Here is a 23,233-nt window from a genome sequence, read left to right as displayed (position 1 = left end):
GGATGTGTTTGTGTTTAGAATGAACTAATCACATTCGAACCCATGTCACTCTTGCCGCCAGTGCTTCGGACGACCTCCAAATGAAGTTCAGCTGTTCTCATAGACTTGTCATGACATTTTTTAAATTACTTAGTTACTTAGTATCAGTATTACCGCACTGATAATTGAAGCTCCAGCTTTCCGCATACTTGAACAATTGTTGTTGATCAATACTCCACAGAACCAGACACTTGAAAGTGCTCAAGGACTTTCTGCATCATGCACACCTAAAGTTATACTACAATTACTGCTACTGGTCACTTAAAAATGGCGTCAAGTTTATCTGCACCAACTGTACAACCATCACAATATTGTAAGTATTATACGACTGATCACCCACATTGCACAGCTGTCATTGGGCGGTACAGTACTACTACACAATGGTACCCTTACATTTCAGAAAGTATTTCTATACTTATATGTCATGTCTTTGTTTATCGTAGCTGCTTGTCATTGCAATAGTAGGGTAGCTCATAATACCGGAAACAAATTCCCTGTGTGTTTCACATTTATAGCCAACAAAGATGATTCTGATTAGTCGCTTACTTTTGCTGTTATTTAGAGACTGTAGTTAGCTAGTTATGGTAACTTAGTTAGATTTATTTAGTAACTTATGTAGTTACAGTTACTTATTTTCAGCCTCAGTATGTGGCTGTGTTCGGAATTAACCAATTGCGTTCAAATTCATGTTAAACCGGAATCAGCAAAACACCTGCCACCGTGTAAAGTGTCTTGGATTCACACCAAATGAAGTTCAGATGTTCTTGTAGGCTTGCCCTGACATTTTTTTAAATTACTTTACATTGCTTTTCTTACCTAAGCACTTGTATTTCATGTTTTACACTTTTTTTTCCTTCTCACACCAAAACAACTGTTTATTACTTAATTGAGAAAACAAATTGTTCTCTTCATTTTTCTTTTTATTCAGCCGTGAAATCAATCATCAATATCAATCCGTCAAAAGGCTGTGCTTACATACTTTTGAGTTGACATTCCCTAAAGTAATAACCATACCATTATTCATGACGAATAATTCAATGCGACCATCCGAGTCATCAACCTGAGACATGATTGACGTCAATACGAGCAACAACGTCGGATATGACGTCACTTCGTCGGCTAGCTTGGGCCAGTGTCCATGGCAACGCCGTGCGCGTGCTGGACGCCCCTGACGCCAACTCGAAGCGTGGAGGAGAGAGAGAGAGAGAGAGAGAGAGAGAGAGAGAGAGAGAGAGAGAGAGAGAGAGAGATAAGCCACATTACGCACCCCTCCACCAGGTTACGAAGCCCTCCGCCCTCGACTCCTCTCCCTCCCCGTCTCCCAGTCAGTGTGGGCGGGCTTCGCGCGGAAGCGTGGGAGTCGAAACGCGACACCCAGAGGACAGAGCGAGGCGAGAGGGTAGAAGAAGAAGAAGAAAAAGAAGAAGAAGAAGTGAGGGGGGGCAGGACGGAGGAGTAGGAAGAAGAAGAGTGGCCGCGAGTGGCGTGAGCGTCGGAGAAGCGGGAGGTCAAGAGAGGGAAGAAGAAAAAAGAAAAAGTCCGACAAGAGCGACGTCAAAGCTCGGAGACATGTCGAACGGCGACGAAGATGCGGCCGAGGCGAAGTAAGCACTCGCCGGAGAGTTCGCGAAACAACTACCTGGAAGAGGGAAAGCGCTTTTCACCTCGCCTCGACCGCCTTTTTTTTGGGTTGTTGTAGTTGAGAGGAACTTTAAGAAGCACCGCCGAGCACTAACGGACCCTAGCCCCTAAGTTCACCGGAGAGCGAGCCCCCTCGGTCGGGCTCGGAGAAAGGCGAAGTTCTCCCCCACCAAGCGGGGCGAGGAAGTGCCTGCGAGAGTCGCACTCCATTCAGCGGAGTTTGACCAACTTTTACGGGGAAAATGAAGACCCCCGGAGACAATGGTAAGTGCACTTTTTTTTCACTCGTATCGTTTGCTCTTTTAAGTCAACCCCCCCCCCCCCCATGTTATATTGGTACCCATACGAATCTTAAATAGGTGTTTAAAAAATACACACAAATTCAAAGGTAAAACTTATATTGGATGATCTTACCTCTCTGCCAGTTTTCCTTTTCCCTTCTACACTTTTACTCCTTTTTGTTTTGATCATCGAACATGCCGCATGACCACCCCAAACCTGTTGATTTCAACCACGCAACAGCTTGTTTCTTGTCTGGAACGCTATTAATCATTTGGCATTTATTATTGTTCTATTTTGACAAGGAAGTGGATAGTGGTGTCTCCTGCTGGTGATTGAATTGCTGCAGGTATATAGACGGCTATGAACTTAGCGAGACCAATGGGCCCACTCATAGTCAACTGAGCTTTACAGTACGTTCGCTGTATGTTATGTATCTAAGTATGTGTGTGTATGTGTGTCCAATTCCTGAAATGCTTGCAGACGTTTCTTCTCGCCAAGACAAATCCGAACCCTTTCAGAAACTAAAAGAGGAAGTGTGAGCATTTGTGCCAGCAGTGCAAGTTTATTATGCGTGTGAGTTCGACTCAATAAACTTGGCCTTATCCTACAAAATTGACTCTGCTTCGAAGAAAATCCTTCCAGGTGGTGCGATTGGACGTATTGCATGAATTTTCTGTGTGGCAACGCATACATATTTCACAACTTTTTTTTTTTCTCTCTGGAGTAGTGGGACCACTTTCTGCTCCCTTCCCCCCACCACCATGTCCCCTCCTGACTCCCGCTGCACCCATGGTTCGTCCCCCCCACCCCTGGCTCTCCACATTCCTACACACACACACACACACACACACACACACACACACACACACACACACACACACACACATACTGCAGTAAGACAAGGCTACCAGGACATCCCCACGGTGAACTTGTAGACCTTTTATTACAAGGAACTCTGTTAAGTGTGGCCTTCTGGGAAGATACTAAATATTGATTGTGTTTATAGGTCCGATGTATAAGCCTGAGCGTGCTTGAGTTTGTCTGTGGGTCATGTGTTCTGTGAATGTCAAAAGTGTCCTTTTCCTCTTTTGTTAATGCTTGTGTTATGGCAAGGAAATGTTTTCAGTACCACTGCATATTGGTGATTGTGCCAATACGAGGCGTCAACTAATAATGTCATTTTAAGGTGAATTTTAGTGTCAAATACAGAATCTTTCCTCAGTGCAGTGTAATTTCCTCGAGGTCATACCATTGGGGATTTTAGTCAACCTTTGCAGAGGACAGGCATGGCTCTAAAGTCACGAAAGTCAGAGTCTGAGCGACCACCAAGTCCCACAAACCTTGAAAAATTAACTATGGATCTTTTGTTTCTTTAGCAGTGTGACAAGATTTCCCAAAAATGATAGTCTTTCAATATGTCTGGTCGGAATGGCCACTCCACAACCTGAGCACAACACTCCATGAATGTGTTTTGTTGTTATTGTTGTTTTTTTTTTTTTTGGTGTGTGTGTATCAGTACAAAATGTATTTTTGGGAAATGTTCTTTTTTTTTTTTTCCTGATATCTTTGGGAAATTTGTTTCCCAAAAAAAAAAAAAAAACGGCGTCAAAATAGAGAAAAACACTATGACTTGATTGTTTGTCTCCTTGGCCCATTTGTTTGTCCTTCTCAGGGAAGCCCTTCTCCGCTTGGCTGACTCGTTTCAATTAAAAACATCCAACAATGAGCTTGTTGGGCCTTCACCATGAGCATTCTGAGCAAAGTTATATGTATGGATACGAATAAATATTTTACAATTGGAACCATTTCACCCTGGAACATATTATTCCCTATTGTTCCAAAACACATCGTTTCCACTGTAGTACCGAATCTCACGTCATCACATGTCAATGTTTGCATATGTTTCGGTCTCTTAATTGATTAATCCCATGTGGATGCGCCTCAGAGGCATTGCCTAACAACAAATCTGACCTTTTGTCGTGCCGTTTATTGAACTATTTAATCTGGCGCTGATCCCCCCCCCCCCCCTTGATCTCCTGCTGTTCCCCGCATCTGCAATCAGAACGCAAGTTTTAACCCTTAACCCCATCCTCTGCTCCACTGAGTGAGTTTGTTGCAAATGATTACGCCGCTTGTTACGTGAACTGTTGCTTTATTGCCGAGCCACCGACACTGATGGCTTTGCTCTCAAATTTGAGTACATGCAGTTTGAGAGGGACAGACATTTCACAGGTTGCATCAGTCTGGAATTCCAATTGAATGCCCGTATTTGCTTTTTGGACGCTATTTACATGCATGTCTCACATATGAAGCAACTGACTTGCGCAGATGCCCAATCCGCACATCTCATTCACTGCACAAACGTCAACACCGGGCAGTGGAAGTAAATAATACATAAATCGTAGAAGTATTAAACATCACTTCGGATTTCGTTTTCCTGGGCTGATGCTTCCCTCATGGATGTAAATGAGGTTAACCTCCACTTTACACCACTGGCTACTGTCAAGACTTATTTTGCTTATTGAATGATGGATGCGCCCCAAATGTTGCGTTTTTAAACTCTTTTGAATGGTTTTTTTTTTTTTTTTTTTTTGGGGTCGGGGGTGAGATATGGGTGATCGGTGTATTTAATGATGACAAGCACGGATTGATCACGTTTTATTCAAACTGCACTTTTACGCCATGTTGACATATATCCGATAAATCTGATTTAAAAAAAAATTTACTTATGGAAGAGGTTTGGCTCCGATCTGAAGATACCCGATGTCATGCATAAATACAGCCTAACCGCACACCAAGCGACATCTGTCGTGCAAATGAGTTTGGCAACTGGTTTTCATGAGTGACAGGCAGTGGTACAACATTTTTATCTCTGGTGAACGTCATCGCATGGGAACAGCCAATTAAAAAGATGAACGTCACACACAAAAAAAACCCCAAAACAAATCAAGTTTCAGTCAAGCAATCCGCTTCTTCCTCGATAATCCCGCCATGTTTTTGTGGTTCAGTTAAAAAGAGAAATACAATCCAGTGGAGTCTCAAAAACGTATACAGGATCACAGTTTTTGGTTTAAAAAAAAAAGGACATTCACTTGGATAACGCTGATCTAGATTTGGTCCTCAAAGCGTTATTTAACCACTGATGACGCAACACCAGGAGCTACTGGGGGTTCAATATCTTGCTCAAGGAAACTTTGACATGGTCGGCTGGGGGTTGAGACGACCACTCTACTAGTGAGCCATGCTGTCCCGTTGCGATATGTTGGAAGATGTGTAGTACAGTACTCAAACCCTTGGTGTGCAGCAAAAAAAAAAAATCATTGCAGTGTCATGTTTTTTGCAACGGTCCACTTCAGTCAGTTTCGGCTGCGTGTTCGGTGTGCCGCGGCCTTAAGATGAGAACAGGACCAGTTGCCATCGTTTCAATGCCTTGAAAAAAAAGAATCACCTGGATGAATGAGAATAGTCACAGACTATTGAAATTGACCCACAGCTCACAAGTTTTGAGTTTGAAGCCTTCAGATGATTTATTTATGTATTTATCTATGTATTGATTGATTGTGAAGAACAAGCAAGCTTTGAATAAGAAGCCAGGTGAGTGAAGCGCTAAAAGAAAATATATCTTGGGGTCATAGAATGTCCTCGCATTGAGCTGCTGTTGACCACAACTCGCACCCAGACCCTCACTCTGAGCTATAACTGGCCCGAAGACCCCCCTGTATTGTGTGTATTGTCCACTTTTGTTCAAAATGTTGTGGCCTTGAAGACCTTTTTTTGTTTTTCCGTACATTAACTCTAATTATGACTTGACTGCTGCTGTCACGTACGTTACTGATCTGACTTACATACAAATTTGGGTTACTTTGCCACCGTAGGGACAGAACTTCACGATGCCAGGAGAGAACTTAAGGGAGAGGGAATGGGGCTTAAATGGCCCCTGGTAGGAAAGGGGATTTGCCCGCCCCTAGATATAGGCGCACATGTCATTAAAACTAGCCTACTGTATTCGTCGGGCTTTATCCCGACTACACACTCATCGCCATTTTCCTCCTTCATTCATCTCTCCCCCTGATGTGATAAGGACTGGTGTGTGTCTTTGTGCAATGGAATTGCATAGTAGCTGGACCCCTGGCTCTGGAGTGGCCATTGTGCCTGTGTGTGTGTGCGGGGGTGGGGGTGGCGGGGTGTGGGACAATGGTGGCAGAGGCGAGCAGGCCCCCGTGGCTGATTGTGCGAGGACTCGTGGGGGCCAGGGACCTCTCATTGTCGGCGTAATGGTGCCGAGTGGCGGGTAGTGTGCCGCCCGCGTGGTGAAGAGCGGGCATCCCCGACAAACTCCAATCGTTCAACAGTTCATCCGTCACCTTTCAGTCTTTGCTGCGACGCAAAACACAAGGCCGCCTCAAGGTTTAGCATGAAGGGACAGCTTGTCGACCGCAGCGATGATGTGTACAGTCTTGCTCACACTGCTGACTGCAGCAAAAAAAAAAAAAAAAAACAAGCAAAAAAACAAAACAAAAACAGTATCACCCATTATCCAGATACAGTTTTATAGCCTGATTTATGGGACGGGAAGACCTGCTGAGATCAGGCTCGGCCAACGTGGCTAAAATAGATGGCGCCTTTTATGAAAAACACTTATCTTCTGTGAGATCAGCAGCGAGGAACACGCAAAAAGCCCTGAGGGGTGACAGCTTGTTTTTTTTGTTGTTTTTTTAAAAAAATCTCATTCTATTCTATACAAAAGCACATGTTTTATGCAATTGTAACCGAAAAGCGCCCGGGAGCGCCAGTCTCGATCACAGTTTTTCATCGAAGTTTTGTTGTGATAGTCAGTGAGCGGAGCCGAAGTACACTGGTCTTTTTCAAAACTAAGAATCTTCACCACTCTTGGGTAAGAGAAAGAAAGAAAAATAATTCTCTGGTCAAATTGTTGGCTTCATCACAATAAAAGTAAAGGTGACATGACTTCAACTGTCTTGGAAGCGTTCAAATACTATACCGAACACGAAACTTTTGTTGACAATGCGGTGATAATTAAGGTCGCGCATGCATTTCGAGTCGTTTCAAAACGTTCTTATTGATGCACAAGCAAGTGAAAATAAAAGTAAAGCAATGTAAAAAAAAAAAAAAAAAACAACAGTAGTCCAGCAGTCTACCCTAAGTTTGCCTGCTTCACATCACGTGCTGTAATTCGTGCTGAGGTCGCACCTTCTTATGGAGTAAGTATCTCTTATTAATAAAACCAAATATAAGCAAAATAATTATAAATAATTGCGTCGTTGTTGATCAATCGTTGCACCTCTACAATAGAGTAAAATATATATTTACAGTAGATCCCCGCTATTCTCGGCGGGGTAGGGGCTGGCCCGGCCCATCATGATGTCCAATTCACATATAACTGACATCCGTCATCAATGCATTAGTGGGCTACCATACAGTACTCAGAATATGAATGAAAAAAAAAAATACAATACAGCCAGCATCAAAACATTGTTTCCTACTACAAAACACAAGGCGTCTCAATTTTTCCTTTTGCAGCGAGTCAGTATTACTGTCTGAGCAAGGGTCAACTGCTCCATGTGCGGGTGCGAGCCACTGACATTTTTTTTTTCTTCACGATAGACCAGTTCAGTCACGTTCCGCCGTGTTGTTTGATGTGTGGCAGACCATCCGCGCAGGACAGCGAGCCTGGGGGAAAAAAAGATGCCCAATTCGAAAAGCAAAGGGACTCTGTTTTGAAGATCCATTTTTCCGTGAAATGTTTTCTTGGGGCGAAAACGCACTTAGCATCTTGACCAATGCAAAAAAAAAAAAAAAATCCAAAAAAAGAAAGTTTGAAACAAATTCCACATGTTCTAGTAAGATGACAAATGACTTCTGGAAGAGCGATTGAGGTGTGTGTGTGGGGGGTGGGGGGGGGGATAGTTGTGAAAATGTCTGTATTTAGTCAGGAATGTGACCAAAGGGAACAATGTGCTCAGCCAGTCGACACTAATGGACCTCCCTGCTATTAGTCGCCCTTGACCATCAGGACCACTGGGGGTGAGTGGGGTGGGGGGTGAAATGGGGAGGCCGGACCCAATGACCAACAAGGTGGCGTTACCCTTGACAGAAACCACATTAACCTCCCATCTGGCTATTGAAATATTATGGATTATCTCCTGGTGCCGCACCAAATGGCCTCAAAGTGAAGATGTCCCATTTCAAAGTTTGCTGCGCAGCAGAGCCGAACGTGTCCTCGGGCCGGCTCTGTGATCACACCATCGATTACAGACACGGCACGGCCCCGTATTGACCGTATTAGTTACTGGCTGCTAATCGGCTGCCTGTGCATGTCTGAGCGCGACGGTGCTGTTGGCTGATAACTTTTGGCAAACACATACATGTGAGTAGTAGCGCACACACATACACACAAAATCCATTTTTTTTTTTTGGTTTGTTGTGGTTTTGTTTTTGTTATTGGAATTGTTGGACCTCCCACATTCCTGCTTAGAAGGTTAATAGTTGCCGGCTGTGTTGCGTTACGCACGAGGGGAAACACAACAGTCGGTATCTCCGCGAGCCGTTCCAGAACCCACTCAAAGTTGACTCGCAGGAGGCATGCGTTTGCGCACAGATCTGATGTGTCCATATTCATCTTCCAGGGCGTACGCGACTTATTCGTCCTGCCCTGTAATCTTTGAGTCTTGTTCTGCGTTTACTTGTAATAGTCCATTCTGTTCAATATTATTCAGAAAAAATAATAAATTTATACAAATGCAGCCACACGTTGAGGGCAGTGAAGTAAATAAACACCAAAAAAATGTTGCGCACAGGAAGTTCTCATTCAATTGAGGACAGGGGTGTCAAACTCATTTCTGTCTCGGGCCACTTCGGAGTTACGTCTTCCCTCAGAGGGCCGGTGAAAGCACAAACATTTTCAGTCGCCTCATCGCATTATTATTTGTATACAACAAAATTATTGGGTTACTAGTTTTGAAATGAGTCAACTATAATGGTTTGTTCAATTCTAGTTCAAGTGAACGTAAACAGGAGAACAAAATGATTGCAAAATCTCATTTCTTATTTTTTACACATGACAATGTGACATTTCGGTGCACATTTTAGCAAAGATCATGCAAGTTGACACACGTGATTTTCTTTCGCGGGCCATGTAAAACGACGTGTCGGGCCGGATCTGGCCCCCGGGCCTGGACTTTGACACTAGTGATCAAGGACATTTCTGAAGTAAAATTAACCTGCACCTGCCCGCGTCTGTGTTTGTGCATGGTTGCGCATTTTGGTGTGTGTGTGTGTGTGTGTGTGTGTGTGTGTGTGTGTGTGTGTGTGTGTGTGTGTGTGTGTGTGTGTGTGTGTGTGTGTGTGTACGTAATATACTACGGGGGTTTTACGTGGCAGCATTGTCGTGCAGGTGAATTGGTGTGAGGCGCACGGCGGCATGTTTTTGTAAAAGTATATGGAGTGGATACACAAAGGAGGTGATGCTTTTCTGGCTGGCTGGGCATCTGTGACATGCACGAGGCAGCGCGTGTGAAAGGTATAACTTGTGAACAAAGTGTGTGTTGCGTGGGTGTGTATCGCAGGTCACCACAGCGCAACTGAAACTGATCTGAGCACGATCTCACACACACACACACACACACACACACACACACACACACACACACACACACATATCAGATAACTGTGTTCCTGCGATCCTTCCATACGAGAGCTTTTATTGTACACGGAAACAACACGATCACCTGGCCCGGAGACTTTCTGCTTCTTCACTCTGAACAGTGACAAGACGGCCACATCGCTTCGCACTTGAGACCCCATCTCTAATGACATCACAGCCCCCGGGTTCTCATAATCCTGCCTCCACCCCACCAACAGTAGCTGGGGCCGCTGTGGCGCCGTTGTAATGTATCCTCCTAATCGTCTTGGATTAGCCCCAATAATGCCGGTCATGCTGAGGGTATCGTCAAAGCGGTAATGGCTCAGTGAGCAGTGAACCTGATCACGTGCATTCCAGGCAGCAACTGGGCAAGCGGACCAGTCTGGTATTCTTGAGAACATAAAATGTGACGAAAAAAGACCCCGGGTACCAGGAAATCAAATTTGAAGGACTCCAAGATTGTACGGTACAGAAACCGGCAAAAAAAAAATTGAAGGAAAATAGAACAAAGAAAAAAATTTGGATATCTAACGGATTTGTTGTCGCACTGGCTTGGCTTTTTTCTTTGTATTTTTATGATTACTTTTTTTTTAGAATACTAATGGTATAAAAAAGCAGTGATGACAAGAACCATCAGATTTACTACCAGCAGAGGCGACCAAAAACTTCCGGAAACCACAAAAATTCAAGCATCTGTTGACCTGTTGCAACAATTAACCCCCCACAAGTGTTTTGGGGTTTCTTTGGCTCCATTGATTGATGTGTTTATTTATTTATTTATGCCCAGCGATTGGCTGGCAACCCATTCAGAGTGTCCCCCGCCTACTGCCCGAAGACAGCTGGGATCGGCTCCAGCCCCCCCCCCCACCCCCACCCGCGGCCCTTGTGAGGATAAAGCGGATCGGAAAATGGATGGATGGATGGATGATTTATTTCAAAGGCTCCACTCATTATTGACACTTTTCTGTTGGCAAAACCGAGAACAATGTCATTGCTGTGCCAAGCTGATTCTCCCCGGTCTACAACCATTTGCGAGCATAATGGTGGCACTTTTGAGCCTTGTCAAACCAAAAACCGAAGACCCCTTTGTAGTTGCCCGGAATCCTCCCACTCAAGCAAACCTTTGAACATCTTCGGCATGTCCCCAACAGCTTCGGGGAGCAATGGCTCGTCCATCACTGCTTGTGGGTTTTTAAATACAGCGATTACAGCGATTAACTTCTGGACAGTGTTTGCATGGCTGATTTAAAAAAAAAAAAAGTGTAACTTAAATCACCGCCTGTACAGACAATCAACATCTCACTGAATCTGCTTTGAATCCAGTGAACGGACAGACAGAAAACGATTTATTATTATTATTATTATTATTATTATTATTATTCTCTCGCTGACCCGTGATGGCTGATTATCGTAATCTTGGGTGCTTGTCAGTTTCATGTCGAGTAATGCTCTCATTGCAGTCACGGCCTCCCCCGGATATACAGTGAGGGTGTGCCTGTGTGTATGCGCGCGTGTGTCAGACAATGATCAGACTGACCTACTGTCCCCGGGCTGTCAAGGCGACGAGTGGTGCTCCTAACCCCTCTCTAACCCCTCAAGTCCACTCCCTACAGAAAGCCAGCGGCGTTGGAATAGTTCCCCTGGCTATTTTTATCTGGGAATCTGCCTCTGTGCTGGCCCGGGGAAGGAAAAGGGGAAGGGGAGGGGGGCGCGACCGTGTGTAGGACAAATATCGAATCTAATTTTGGCTGATGGGAAGTCACCAAAAGAACCTCTGCCCCACTCGCATAGTGGCAACCGTGCGCGCGTCTACGTGCGCTTGGGTGTCGGGGGTAATGAAATGCCGTCTGGCGCCAAGTTAAACTTGCCCCACTCTTCCTTTTATTCCCCCCCCCCTCCACCGCCAGACTTTTCCTTGTCTCCCTCCTCATCCCGCCGCCCCATGCAAGGAATGCGAGCTCACATTTGGACTTTTCTCAGCCTTTCGTCTCAATCTCCGTGTTCAGACTCGTCCCCTCAGAACTTTGAACCAGCAGCTCGCAGCGCAACGTGCCGCGCGTTCTGAAAAGGTGCGGCTTTGGGCGGCGCTGCTGTGTCAAAGGTAAAAACGTGACTTGTTGTTGATGAAGTGTTAAAAGAGAGCGAACGTGCGGCTCTTGGAAATCAGAGCCAGCATTCTGTTTGCGTGAGATCAACAACAGCTGGGCTGTCTTTGAAGGTTCAGGTGCAGATGCTGCGCATAACCGCATGCCCCCAAAAATGCCGCCTGTCTGGTTTGGGAATAAAACTGTATTTATAGCCACATTTCCACCAAGCTAGGGGTCCAATTGAGTTCTCTTTGCAGTGTCATTTGGAACGGTAAACCCTGATCTGGCTTGATGAACCTGATCTGAGTTTCCACTGTGGGAAGTGTAGGCGTTATTGTTTGGCCCCGCCCCCCCCCCCCCACCCCCACCCGCGGCCCTTGTGAGGATAAAGCGGATCGGAAAATGGATGGATGGATGGATGATTTATTTCAAAGGCTCCACTCATTATTGACACTTTTCTGTTGGCAAAACCGAGAACAATGTCATTGCTGTGCCAAGCTGATTCTCCCCGGTCTACAACCATTTGCGAGCATAATGGTGGCACTTTTGAGCCTTGTCAAACCAAAAACCGAAGACCCCTTTGTAGTTGCCCGGAATCCTCCCACTCAAGCAAACCTTTGAACATCTTCGGCATGTCCCCAACAGCTTCGGGGAGCAATGGCTCGTCCATCACTGCTTGTGGGTTTTTAAATACAGCGATTACAGCGATTAACTTCTGGACAGTGTTTGCATGGCTGATTTAAAAAAAAAAAAAGTGTAACTTAAATCACCGCCTGTACAGACAATCAACATCTCACTGAATCTGCTTTGAATCCAGTGAACGGACAGACAGAAAACGATTTATTATTATTATTATTATTATTATTATTATTATTCTCTCGCTGACCCGTGATGGCTGATTATCGTAATCTTGGGTGCTTGTCAGTTTCATGTCGAGTAATGCTCTCATTGCAGTCACGGCCTCCCCCGGATATACAGTGAGGGTGTGCCTGTGTGTATGCGCGCGTGTGTCAGACAATGATCAGACTGACCTACTGTCCCCGGGCTGTCAAGGCGACGAGTGGTGCTCCTAACCCCTCTCTAACCCCTCAAGTCCACTCCCTACAGAAAGCCAGCGGCGTTGGAATAGTTCCCCTGGCTATTTTTATCTGGGAATCTGCCTCTGTGCTGGCCCGGGGAAGGAAAAGGGGAAGGGGAGGGGGGCGCGACCGTGTGTAGGACAAATATCGAATCTAATTTTGGCTGATGGGAAGTCACCAAAAGAACCTCTGCCCCACTCGCATAGTGGCAACCGTGCGCGCGTCTACGTGCGCTTGGGTGTCGGGGGTAATGAAATGCCGTCTGGCGCCAAGTTAAACTTGCCCCACTCTTCCTTTTATTCCCCCCCCCCTCCACCGCCAGACTTTTCCTTGTCTCCCTCCTCATCCCGCCGCCCCATGCAAGGAATGCGAGCTCACATTTGGACTTTTCTCAGCCTTTCGTCTCAATCTCCGTGTTCAGACTCGTCCCCTCAGAACTTTGAACCAGCAGCTCGCAGCGCAACGTGCCGCGCGTTCTGAAAAGGTGCGGCTTTGGGCGGCGCTGCTGTGTCAAAGGTAAAAACGTGACTTGTTGTTGATGAAGTGTTAAAAGAGAGCGAACGTGCGGCTCTTGGAAATCAGAGCCAGCATTCTGTTTGCGTGAGATCAACAACAGCTGGGCTGTCTTTGAAGGTTCAGGTGCAGATGCTGCGCATAACCGCATGCCCCCAAAAATGCCGCCTGTCTGGTTTGGGAATAAAACTGTATTTATAGCCACATTTCCACCAAGCTAGGGGTCCAATTGAGTTCTCTTTGCAGTGTCATTTGGAACGGTAAACCCTGATCTGGCTTGATGAACCTGATCTGAGTTTCCACTGTGGGAAGTGTAGGCGTTATTGGGTCTAACCGAAACCAGACTTTTGTTATGCATACTGTTTACTTTTTTTTTTTTTTTTTGAACATATGTGTGAAGTCGGGGAAAAAAATATTTAAAGAGGCTAAAAAGGGGAAATTCTCCATGTTCAGCAGCAAAGACACATATTTATTTTGCTTTTCCTGCATGGAAGACTATGGATTGGGGTTCCGCAACATTTTCCAGCTTCTGACGTTATGTCACAGGCGAAATGACAGCCGCGCCCCTGTTGTATCAAAAGCAATTGTCACTGTCCCAAATGGCGCCGGCACAGCTTTCCACATTAATTGCTTAATCATCTCCTAATCAGCTCATCGATGATCAAATGAATCAGCCCGAGCCGCCGCAGATCGACCTCACGCCTTCGAATGTCCAAACTTGCAACGGCTGTCTGAATGCACACCGCTTCGGGGAGTTTTTCTTGACAGCTTAACTGAGGCACCAGTTTGGCGTTCATGCCTGTCACCATTGTGATTTATCAGACTAATGTAATTGAGGTTTGATTTGATTGCGGTAACGTATGTCAACAACCGACTGCTGACTTCCCCGAGTCTCGCTCCACCCTGCCACCTTTCAAACGTTTGGCAGCGGAAACGCAAAACTTTTGCTTGTGTTCTTGCACATCCACTTTACCTCAGTCGCTTGACTGGAAAACCAAACCATCGTCTGTCTTAACTTCCTTCTTGCTTTAGATTTACCTGATGTGACCCTCTTCAAGGATCCCAAATAATGGCTAACATCAGCCTGTTCGTTGCCAGGTGCAGCCATTCGACCGCTTGAGATGTTGTTTTGGAAGTAACTCGGGTGTGTCGGTACTCACGCACACGCGCGCGCACATCTTTGTAGCGGAGTGGGGGGGGGGGGTGAAACCTTTTTAAGCATCGATTGACCTTCCCATCCCACCATCCTCTGATGCCTCTCGCTATCACTTGTGTGTCACCAATCCGTGCTGGAATACCCCAGTGGCGGCTTCTCTTCCATTAACCTCCTCCTCTTTCCAGCGCTCCCCCTCGTTCTGGCTTCATGTTTTTGTCTCCTTCTTGCTTGTACGGCGCTGATTTGGTGCAGCGATACAGCGTTGATTATCTGTTGACGCAACTGTTCCTTGGCCTGTCAGTCACTAGCCTTTCACTCTCACGGAGATCTACCTAAATTGACGGCTGTAAATGGGGATACGGTGATACCTCTTTTTTTTTTTTTTTTTTAAGATCAAGTACTGAAAGTTGAGTATTACACAAGAGTCGCCGATACCAAGCACTGATACTTGACAATGTCATTACATCTTGCAGTTGTTATATATCGTCATGGCTGACGATTTAACATCCAACTGTTTTTCAGTCTCGCCATACTGTTCACCTAAATGTGACCTATACCAGTGGTCCCCAACCCCTGGGCTACGGACCGGTACTGGTCCATGGGTCATTTGGTACCGGTCCATACAGAAAGAATAAGTAACATCGATTACTTCCGTTTTATTTATTTTGGAATCTGAAAGATGTTTTGCTTTGAAAAATAACGGATTCTCTGTTAAACCCGTCGACAGTGTGTCACTCTTGACGCAGGTCAAGGCGCGCTCCTCGGTCACGTGATAGGTTACCGCTAAAATGAAACTCAGGAGCTAGAAAAATGAGTAAAAAACAAATGTCTTTGGAAGGTTTCTTTGGGAAGGAGGAAAAAGCCCAGACAGAAGAGGAGCCTCTGACTTTCAAGAGAAAGAAGGCTACATTTAATAGACAGTATCAGGAGGCCTACTTAAAATACAGATTTATCTTAACGGGAGATTCCCACGCACCAAGCAAGTCTGCATAATATGCGAGGATGGTGAGGCGTATTTTTCATGCACTTTGTATTTGCGCTGTATCTTATTTTGAAGGCACATTTAAACGTTACCATAGCGACCAGAAAGTGTTGCGGCCAGATAGGACGTTCCTCGCATCATGATTCGTGGTTATTATTATGTTTCGAAAACACCACAGTTTTTGTGCAGGTCTTGTCATATTATTTTGTTGTATTTATCCGGCACACCTTAAAAGCTGGTCCCTGAAAATGTCATTTCAGGTGTGAAATAAAACCGGGGTAGGTCAACTGAAGTGACAGAACTCAGCAAAGTTTAGTGTGACAGACCCACAACTGTAAATTCGGAATTTAATTGCTCGGCTTTGGCATTGTGCCACTTGTCTGATAGTTGTTCACGGTGACAAAGGGAAAAAGTGAGTGTCAAGTGTTACTCAACAAACTTGTCCCAGTGTTGAAGAATTTTCTTTGGCTCACGTGGCGTCTCGCCTCTCTTCTGGCTCGGCAATTATCGAAGAAGTTGGAAAAGTACCAGGTCGACTTCGTCCTGGTCATTGGTGTTTATACAGAACAGAGATGCAGAAACGTGTGTGTGTGTGTGTGTGTGTGTGTGTGTGTGTGTGTGTGTGTGTGTGTGTGTGTGTGTGTGTGTGTGTGTGTGTGAAAGGAGATAATCTGGATCCTCCCAAACCTCAAAAGTAAAGCCTGAGGCTGCTCAGACTGTGGACCTCCAGCTGGTACCAGGTCCACATGGCTCCTTAAATCTTTTTACCCGCCAGCCATCCTCCTCTTAAAAGTGGCGTTTTTGTTTTTGTTCTTTTCTTTCCAGGTGTGTGTTCGAGTGTTAGCGTGTGTGTGTGTGTGTGTGTGTGTGTGTGTGTGTGTGTGTGTGTGTGTGTGTGTGCGTGCGTGCGTGCGTGCGCGTGGCCTAAGAGAAACTGAATAATGCATCAGATCATTGGAAAGGTATTTATAGGAAAGCAGAGGGATAAAAGTTTAATGAGCACGCCGGCCATCAGCGGCGAGCATCATGTAGCCAGGTCTTACGGCGCGCGCACACACATCAACAGACACACAAATGGATGCGCACCTGGTAGCTGGCCGGTCGTGTAAAACCTTTCTGGGAGTTTGTACATAACAGGGCTAAGTCGCTTTGCGCGTTCCATCGTGGAGTGCTGTTGTGGAATGGGATTAAAGTGCAACGTCGACACGTGTGCTGATAGTGTGAAACAAGCGCGTGCCGAAATGTTTATTTCAGCACATACCTTTTTATTGTACCGACAGCCTCCTTCCTGAGTTTACATTGACTTGTTACCTTTTAGAAAAGAATAGATTGAGTTCATGGTGGCCCGGTGATCGAGTGGTTAGCGTGTCGACCTCACAGTGCAGTGCAGAGGTCGTGAGTTCGATCCCGGGGCTCCGGCCTTCCCGCGTGGAGTTTCCATGTTCTCCCCGTGCCTGCGTGGGTTTTCTCCGGGTACTCCGGTTTCCTCCCACATTCCAAAAACGTGGTGGTGCTCACACTTGGGATTCTTACTCAAGTTTTGTTTGAATTTGTAATTGTGTGTGTTTCCACTCGCTGCATTTTCGCGTGTGTGTGTGTGTGTGTGTGTGTGTGTGTGTGTGTGTGTGTGTGTGTGTGTGTGTGTGTGTGTGTGTGTGTGTGTGTGTGTGTGTGTGTGTGTGTTTTCCCCGTTGCCTCCATACACTAGCCCTGCCCATCACAATGGTTTTATCCAAGTCCAGTTTTAGCATCAGATGTGGCCTTGTGAATTACATAACTACCCGGCAGTTGCACACGCACGCACACACACACACACACACACACACACACACACACACACAGACACACACACACACACACACACACACACACACACACACACACACACACACACACACACACACACAAAGTGATTTAGATGGGAGTTTATCATTGACCGAAGAGAGTTTTGTGCGCAGACCAGTCACAGGGTGTGAGAGAAGCAACTTGCAAGGGGCGGATCAAGGAATGAAGCAGGACTGGTGGAAAAAGATACATTTTCACACACTGATCCCACCCTGCCCCCACAAAAAACACAAACAAAACAAACCCCCCCAAAAACTGGTGTGTCAAATTTAGGCTTTTCACTATTACGATCTTTTTTCTTTGAAGGGGGGAAAAAAAAGCATATTCTACGGTTATTTTCCCAAATCTTTCAGCCCTATTCGGAAGGACAAAATTTCTGCATCAACTTCACGTTGTTAGTTTTAACCAGCAACGCAGAAAAATCTTTCCAGGGCAGTTTGAAAGGCGCTCAAAATGGAGATATGGTGGAGGCGTGCGGATGAGGCAATGAAGAGAGCATGATCGTGCATCTTTAGGAAGCGACTGTTGATGTGTTTACGACCACTCAATTAGTAAATCCATCTTGGATGGTTACGAGCGTTGCTAATGAAGAAAAAGGAGCAATCACCACAAGAGCGTGGCGACACCGTAATTGATAAAACAGGCAAACTGCAAGGAAAAGCTTTCATGACTTGACTGCTCGGTGGGAGTGATGAATTGCCCAACGCAGTTCATATTAATATGGATGCGTTTGTGTACACGTTACCGTGGAAACAAGTACTAAGTGGCTCGCGTTGGCCTCTTCGGAGATGGGCTAAACGAGAAGAATGAAAGAGAAGGAGCCCTGGTGTACATTTAAGTCAGCCCCGCCAGAGTCTTGCAGGCTTTTATTGATTTATCAGCGGATCCCCTGCCGCAACGCTTGGTGCGCTCGTGTAAGTGCCGTTTTCGTCTGGCCCGAAGATTCGCCAGGTTCTTATGGCCCATTCTGCCTTGGGTTACTTGGGTGAGAAGGAGGAGGAGGAGAAGGCCTAAAGGATAGTGTGTGGGATTTTAGAAAATTAGAAACACTGCGGAGCAGCTTTTATTGGGGTAGAATATTGTAAGCCCAAACAGGCATGTGGTTTCTTTTGCCTTTTTGTCATTTTCAGTAAAGGGCTAGCGGTTAGCATGTGCGCCTCAGAGTTTTTGAGGTTCAGGATTTTAATTTCTCCTGTGTCGGGTTTGCCTGTTCTCTCCCCGTGCTAACTTGGGTTTTTACTGGGCAGTCTGGCTTCATTGCACGTTCCCCAGATTTGCATGTGAGGTTCTTTCAAGACTGAAAATTGTCCACAGCTTTGAATGTATGGACTGTATTTTGTGCCCTGGCCACCAATCCGGTCGGAATCTAATCCGTCTCTCACACAGTCAATTGGAATCCAGATTATTACAGTTCACGAAAACTACCACCAAATTACCTCCAACAGAAATTGAAAAATAATTTTCATTCATAAAATGAAAACTAAAATGTTTTTAATGAGCCAAAACTACCTGAAACTACATCTTAGGTTTATAAAAGTAACAGGAGTTATTGCGAAATGTCCTTTGTTTTCATCTTTGCTCGTGAATCACATACATGAGCCTTTGGAGTTCATTTTAAGGATTTATTTCGATATAGTTGTACGTCCGCACAGAGGAAGGAAGCTCAGTCATTTGAGAATTGGAGTTTACTTGACTTTATTGACTTCATTGCACAATACTTTGTGGTCCCCCCCCGCCCCGTTTTTTATTTAGTACACGACAAATTCTTTATGTATTAAAAAAGTAACATAAATATGAACCGACAAACGCGCTATAAAAGCTAATTAAAACTAACTGAATTAAAAAAAAAATACAAAGTCATCAACACGAAATAAAAACTAAAACTAATGAAAAATCTAAAGCTATCACAACCCTGGCTGGGACTTGATTTAACTCTTTTTTTTGAGTCCCCTTGTGTGTCAGGGTATTACCCGAACTTCTGACACCCACTTTGCGGGATGCCCCGTCGCCATGGAATAACCCGCCCACTTTGTGTCAACGGCAAACGCCGATCAACTCCGGATCTTCTGCTGTTTGGTTGGAATGTAGTAGTTTGCCCGTGCGTCTCTAACTAAAACCTCCCAATTAACAAATAGTGACGCTCGCACTGCTTTTGTCCCGACAAATTAGGCTCGGGAGAGGAAGCGTGCAGCCTATACATGGCCTTTGAAAAGCTTCACACTTCAGAACAATCGGTGACATTATACAAGATCATTGATGCACCTTAACGTGGTTTGCCATAACCGCATTATGACGGATTGGATGCCATTCATTTCCTACAACTTGAAAGCGGCGTAACCAGTTTGGTGTGCGCACTGCAGTCAGACTGAGCGCGTGAAGATTTAAAATCGCTCTCACTTGAGCTCGCTGCCCTAATTTGATGAGCTCTGTTCAGACGACCCGATTAATCCAATCAAATCTGACACATGTTGACCACTGGAGCATTGTGAGAGTGCGTGTGTGAGAGAGTGAGACAATACCCTTTCACACACATCTTGAACATCCATGACCTTATATGTATATGCATACGCATCAAACACACAAAAGCGAGTCACGGCGATGCCACGTTGATTGTTATTCCACGCCGAGGTAAGTGCTGTGCGTGTGCGTACGTACACGCTGGCCTCTTACATAACAGCATGCGGCCACTGACACAGGGTAGAAAGTTCATTTCTCACTATCTGTTCTCCCTCGTTCTCCCGCTCTCTCTTTGCCAGTCAATCTTTTATCTCCGTCAACTTCCTTCCTCTCCTTGACTTCCTGCTTATCGGCTCACACCTGCTGCTTTGCTGTCGTTTGTTTGTTTATTTTGTTTAAAACAAAAATTGGGGGTGGGGGGGGTCACACTTACAGGGACCATTTTGCAGTGTTTCCCTGCTGTATCGCGGGTCATCGTTGGCTCCCCAGCTCTATCGCAAATTTTCAAGGGATTGTTCGTGTGTGTGTGTGTGTGTGTGTGTGTGTGTGTGTGTGTGTGTGTGTGTGTCCATCCATCCATTTTCCGTATATCTGTAACTGAAAGCTGCTCTACACTGTGAATGTGCAGTCGTGTGTGTACGTGTGTGTGTGTTCAGTTAGGTGCATCATTTCGCAGAGGCCATTAGCGGGCATCGGTCATCTTGTCTCTCGGGTCCTTAAGAGCGTCCTGACGAGGTACAGTAAGGGACGGCCTCTGTCTCTCTCCCGTTGATGCCCACTTGCCTCCATTTGCTGTATTTTGCTCGCCGGTTACATCATCATCAGCCTTTCTCTCGTTTTCTTTCTCTCACTCGCTCCGTCAAGCTCTTGCATAACATCCAGCTTTATTTTCCTCCATTCGGCGATTCTAATCTTCCCCACGAGTCAGAGCGGAGCTGACTCGCCGCTGTTTATTGAATTAAGGGTGAGGCAAAAGGTTGATCACGATACTAAAGCTAATTAATAATTAAAAGCAAAGCATTTTGTGTTAACATGTTACAGCGATTAGATTAGTCTTGAAATGAAAATATATGCATTGAGACACACACACACACACACACACACACACACACACACACACACACACACACATAAAACACATAATTATAACTGAAATGAAAATAAGTATTTTCCAGAGGGGCAATATAGTCAAACCCGTTATCCCCCTCTTGTCTCGTCTCCTGTGCTCCAGTATCGGGACACTGCTATCAGTATCATTTCTCGATCTGTTATTAAATTGAAAAGGCAAAGTGTTCAATTTCAAGTCTTACCTTAACTGTAACATTTAAATAATATTTATGCTTCCTTTAAGTTAAGAGTTCCAATGAAAACATGAGTATTATCATGTTAAAGCATTTGTTTATTAAAACTTGCATAATAGTGGCCATTTCTCAGAGTCCACAAACTCTTGGGTAAGGATTCATTAAGTGCACTCACAAGTACTGCAGTGTTTAAAAAAAATAAAAAATAAAAAAGTCAACGGAGTGTGTGATTGACGGGAGCTAGCCAAGCTAACAGGGCTAACATCACTGGGCCATAAATCAGAAGTAAGGCTTGTGTCCTTATTTCCTTCTGTCAGCGTACGCAGAAGGTTTTAGAAGATAGCGGCGAGTGGTTTAGTAGCCCACAAAAGTCAACGATCCTTAAAGTTTGCTCGCCATGCGCCCACAACGTCAATGGTGAAATCAGATCGCATCGTTTGAGCCCTTGGCTCCCCTGTGACCAAAGGTTTGTACTTTTCCTTTCGTGACAGCGCAGCTGTCTTCGTTGGCTTTAAGAACGTCGTCGTACCCATGACCGTCCCCTTTTTTATTTTATTTCTTTAATGTTGTTTGATTTATTAACAAGACGTCGTCATTCCGATATTTATCATTCATCCCGTGTTTGCAGTGTGTTTGACGTGCGTATGCGCAGGACACGGAGGCGTACCGGAGCTCGTTGGAGGAGGAAGTGAGGTATTCTTTCAGGTCTTTCCTGTGCACTGCCGTTGATCTAGCGCCTCCGTAGTGGCGTAATGCTGCAACTGCAGTGAAAATATGAAGCTGCCGCAGAGGGACAGTAACCCTTCAATCAGCACAGCTGTAGCTTTATGCTGTGAGCCCTGCGTGGCGGCCCATAATTAGCTGGAGGCGGCCGCCACACAATTTTGAACGCAGCAAAAACCTTGATTGTTGTATTATGATGCCAGGTATCATTTATTGTCGTTGTTTTTTTGGGACATATTGCTTAGAGCTGTACGTATCTATCCATCTATGAATTTGGTTTTATTTCATTTTATTGACATGTCGTCAAGCACCACGTTGTGATACAAGTAAAATTCTAAGTTGCTGGTCTGTCCTCGAATGAAATATACAAGGCAGCCTGTCATCTAGCACGTTTTGAATCAATTTGGAAACAAATCTGGGTGTGTTTTCCAGAAAGAAAAGAAGATGCTTATTTCGCAATACAAAAATATCAGGGCACAGCACCAAGCTACCTCGGTTACGTTAAGTCGAGCGTGCCTTCGGCCATGTACGGGAAGACAGTTTGATTGTTCCGCCTGTCACTACACATCATTGACACAGAGAGATAAACAAAGGGAAATTGTTCGTCGCCAATAAATAATAATTTTCCGACCAATTAAATGTAGTTGGGTAATTGGCACATTTGATGGTTAGTCACGACACTCTATTGTGCTGCAGCGCAGCGGTTGGAAACTGTTGGTCTTGAACCTTGTTTCCCATTTTACTTAAGGGAAATTTTGGGGCACATCACCAAGCAAAAATACACAAATAATGATGATGCCGTTTCAATTTACTCACTGGGCCTGCTTACATGAACTGAACGCTGATCGACTCGCCAAGACACAAACAGGTGGTGAATTGAACCTTTTGCCGTTTCATAAAAAAGTGATTCATTGTTCTGCCTTTCACTATATCGTGCTGGATGAGCAATGGTACATTTGTAATTATGTTTATTTTATTATTATTATTATTATTTGAAGTTGGATAATTTCCCACGGTACCCTGATTGATCTCTCATGGGCACACTGGTTGGGAATCACTGGTCTAGAAAATGGATGGGATGTTGCTGGACTCTTTGGTACCTCCCATAGAGGGAAATTAACATTCGATTATTGTAAATATAATTCTTCATTGGATGTGAAGAACGTGACATGCCATTGTTGTAGAGCACAATAATGCTCCATCCACATCAGCGCTGTCATGATTTTGTTTTTTTATGGAAGGTTTATGTCATGATTCCAGTGCCGAAGGGCTAAGGGATTTGGGGCATTTTTTTCTCACAGCATTCAAATCTCATGAAGTTTTCTTCACGGTCTAACACAGTACCCGTGACGGAGGGAAAGGGCTCGCTTTGTATCACGTTTGTGGCCTTGGCACGCTTGAGTGAAGCTTCTCTGCCAGGCCTGGCAGTTTATACCACCTCTCTGACCGTGTGTGCCCTACTAGA

At 45.1% G+C, this 23,233-nt stretch overlaps 1 protein-coding gene across 1 annotated transcript in view; it reads left to right on the top strand.

Moving 5' to 3' along the window:
- The first annotated feature begins 1,265 nt into the window (after positions 1-1,265).
- The window catches only part of erfl3 (Ets2 repressor factor like 3), a 58,377-nt gene continuing 36,409 nt past the window's right edge, over positions 1,266-23,233 (top strand). Inside the window, exon 1 of the mRNA XM_019896116.1 lies at positions 1,266-1,944. Coding sequence (XP_019751675.1) covers positions 1,923-1,944 — 22 coding nt within the window. The 5' untranslated portion in view covers positions 1,266-1,922. The remainder of the gene's footprint in view (positions 1,945-23,233) is intronic.

Source organism: Hippocampus comes, unplaced genomic scaffold, assembly GCF_001891065.2.
Source record: "Hippocampus comes isolate QL1 unplaced genomic scaffold, H_comes_QL1_v1.1 scaffold55, whole genome shotgun sequence".
Taxonomy (NCBI): domain Eukaryota; kingdom Metazoa; phylum Chordata; class Actinopteri; order Syngnathiformes; family Syngnathidae; genus Hippocampus; species Hippocampus comes.
Note: the sequence above shows the minus strand (reverse complement) of the source record. Positions and strands in the feature narration are given on the sequence as shown.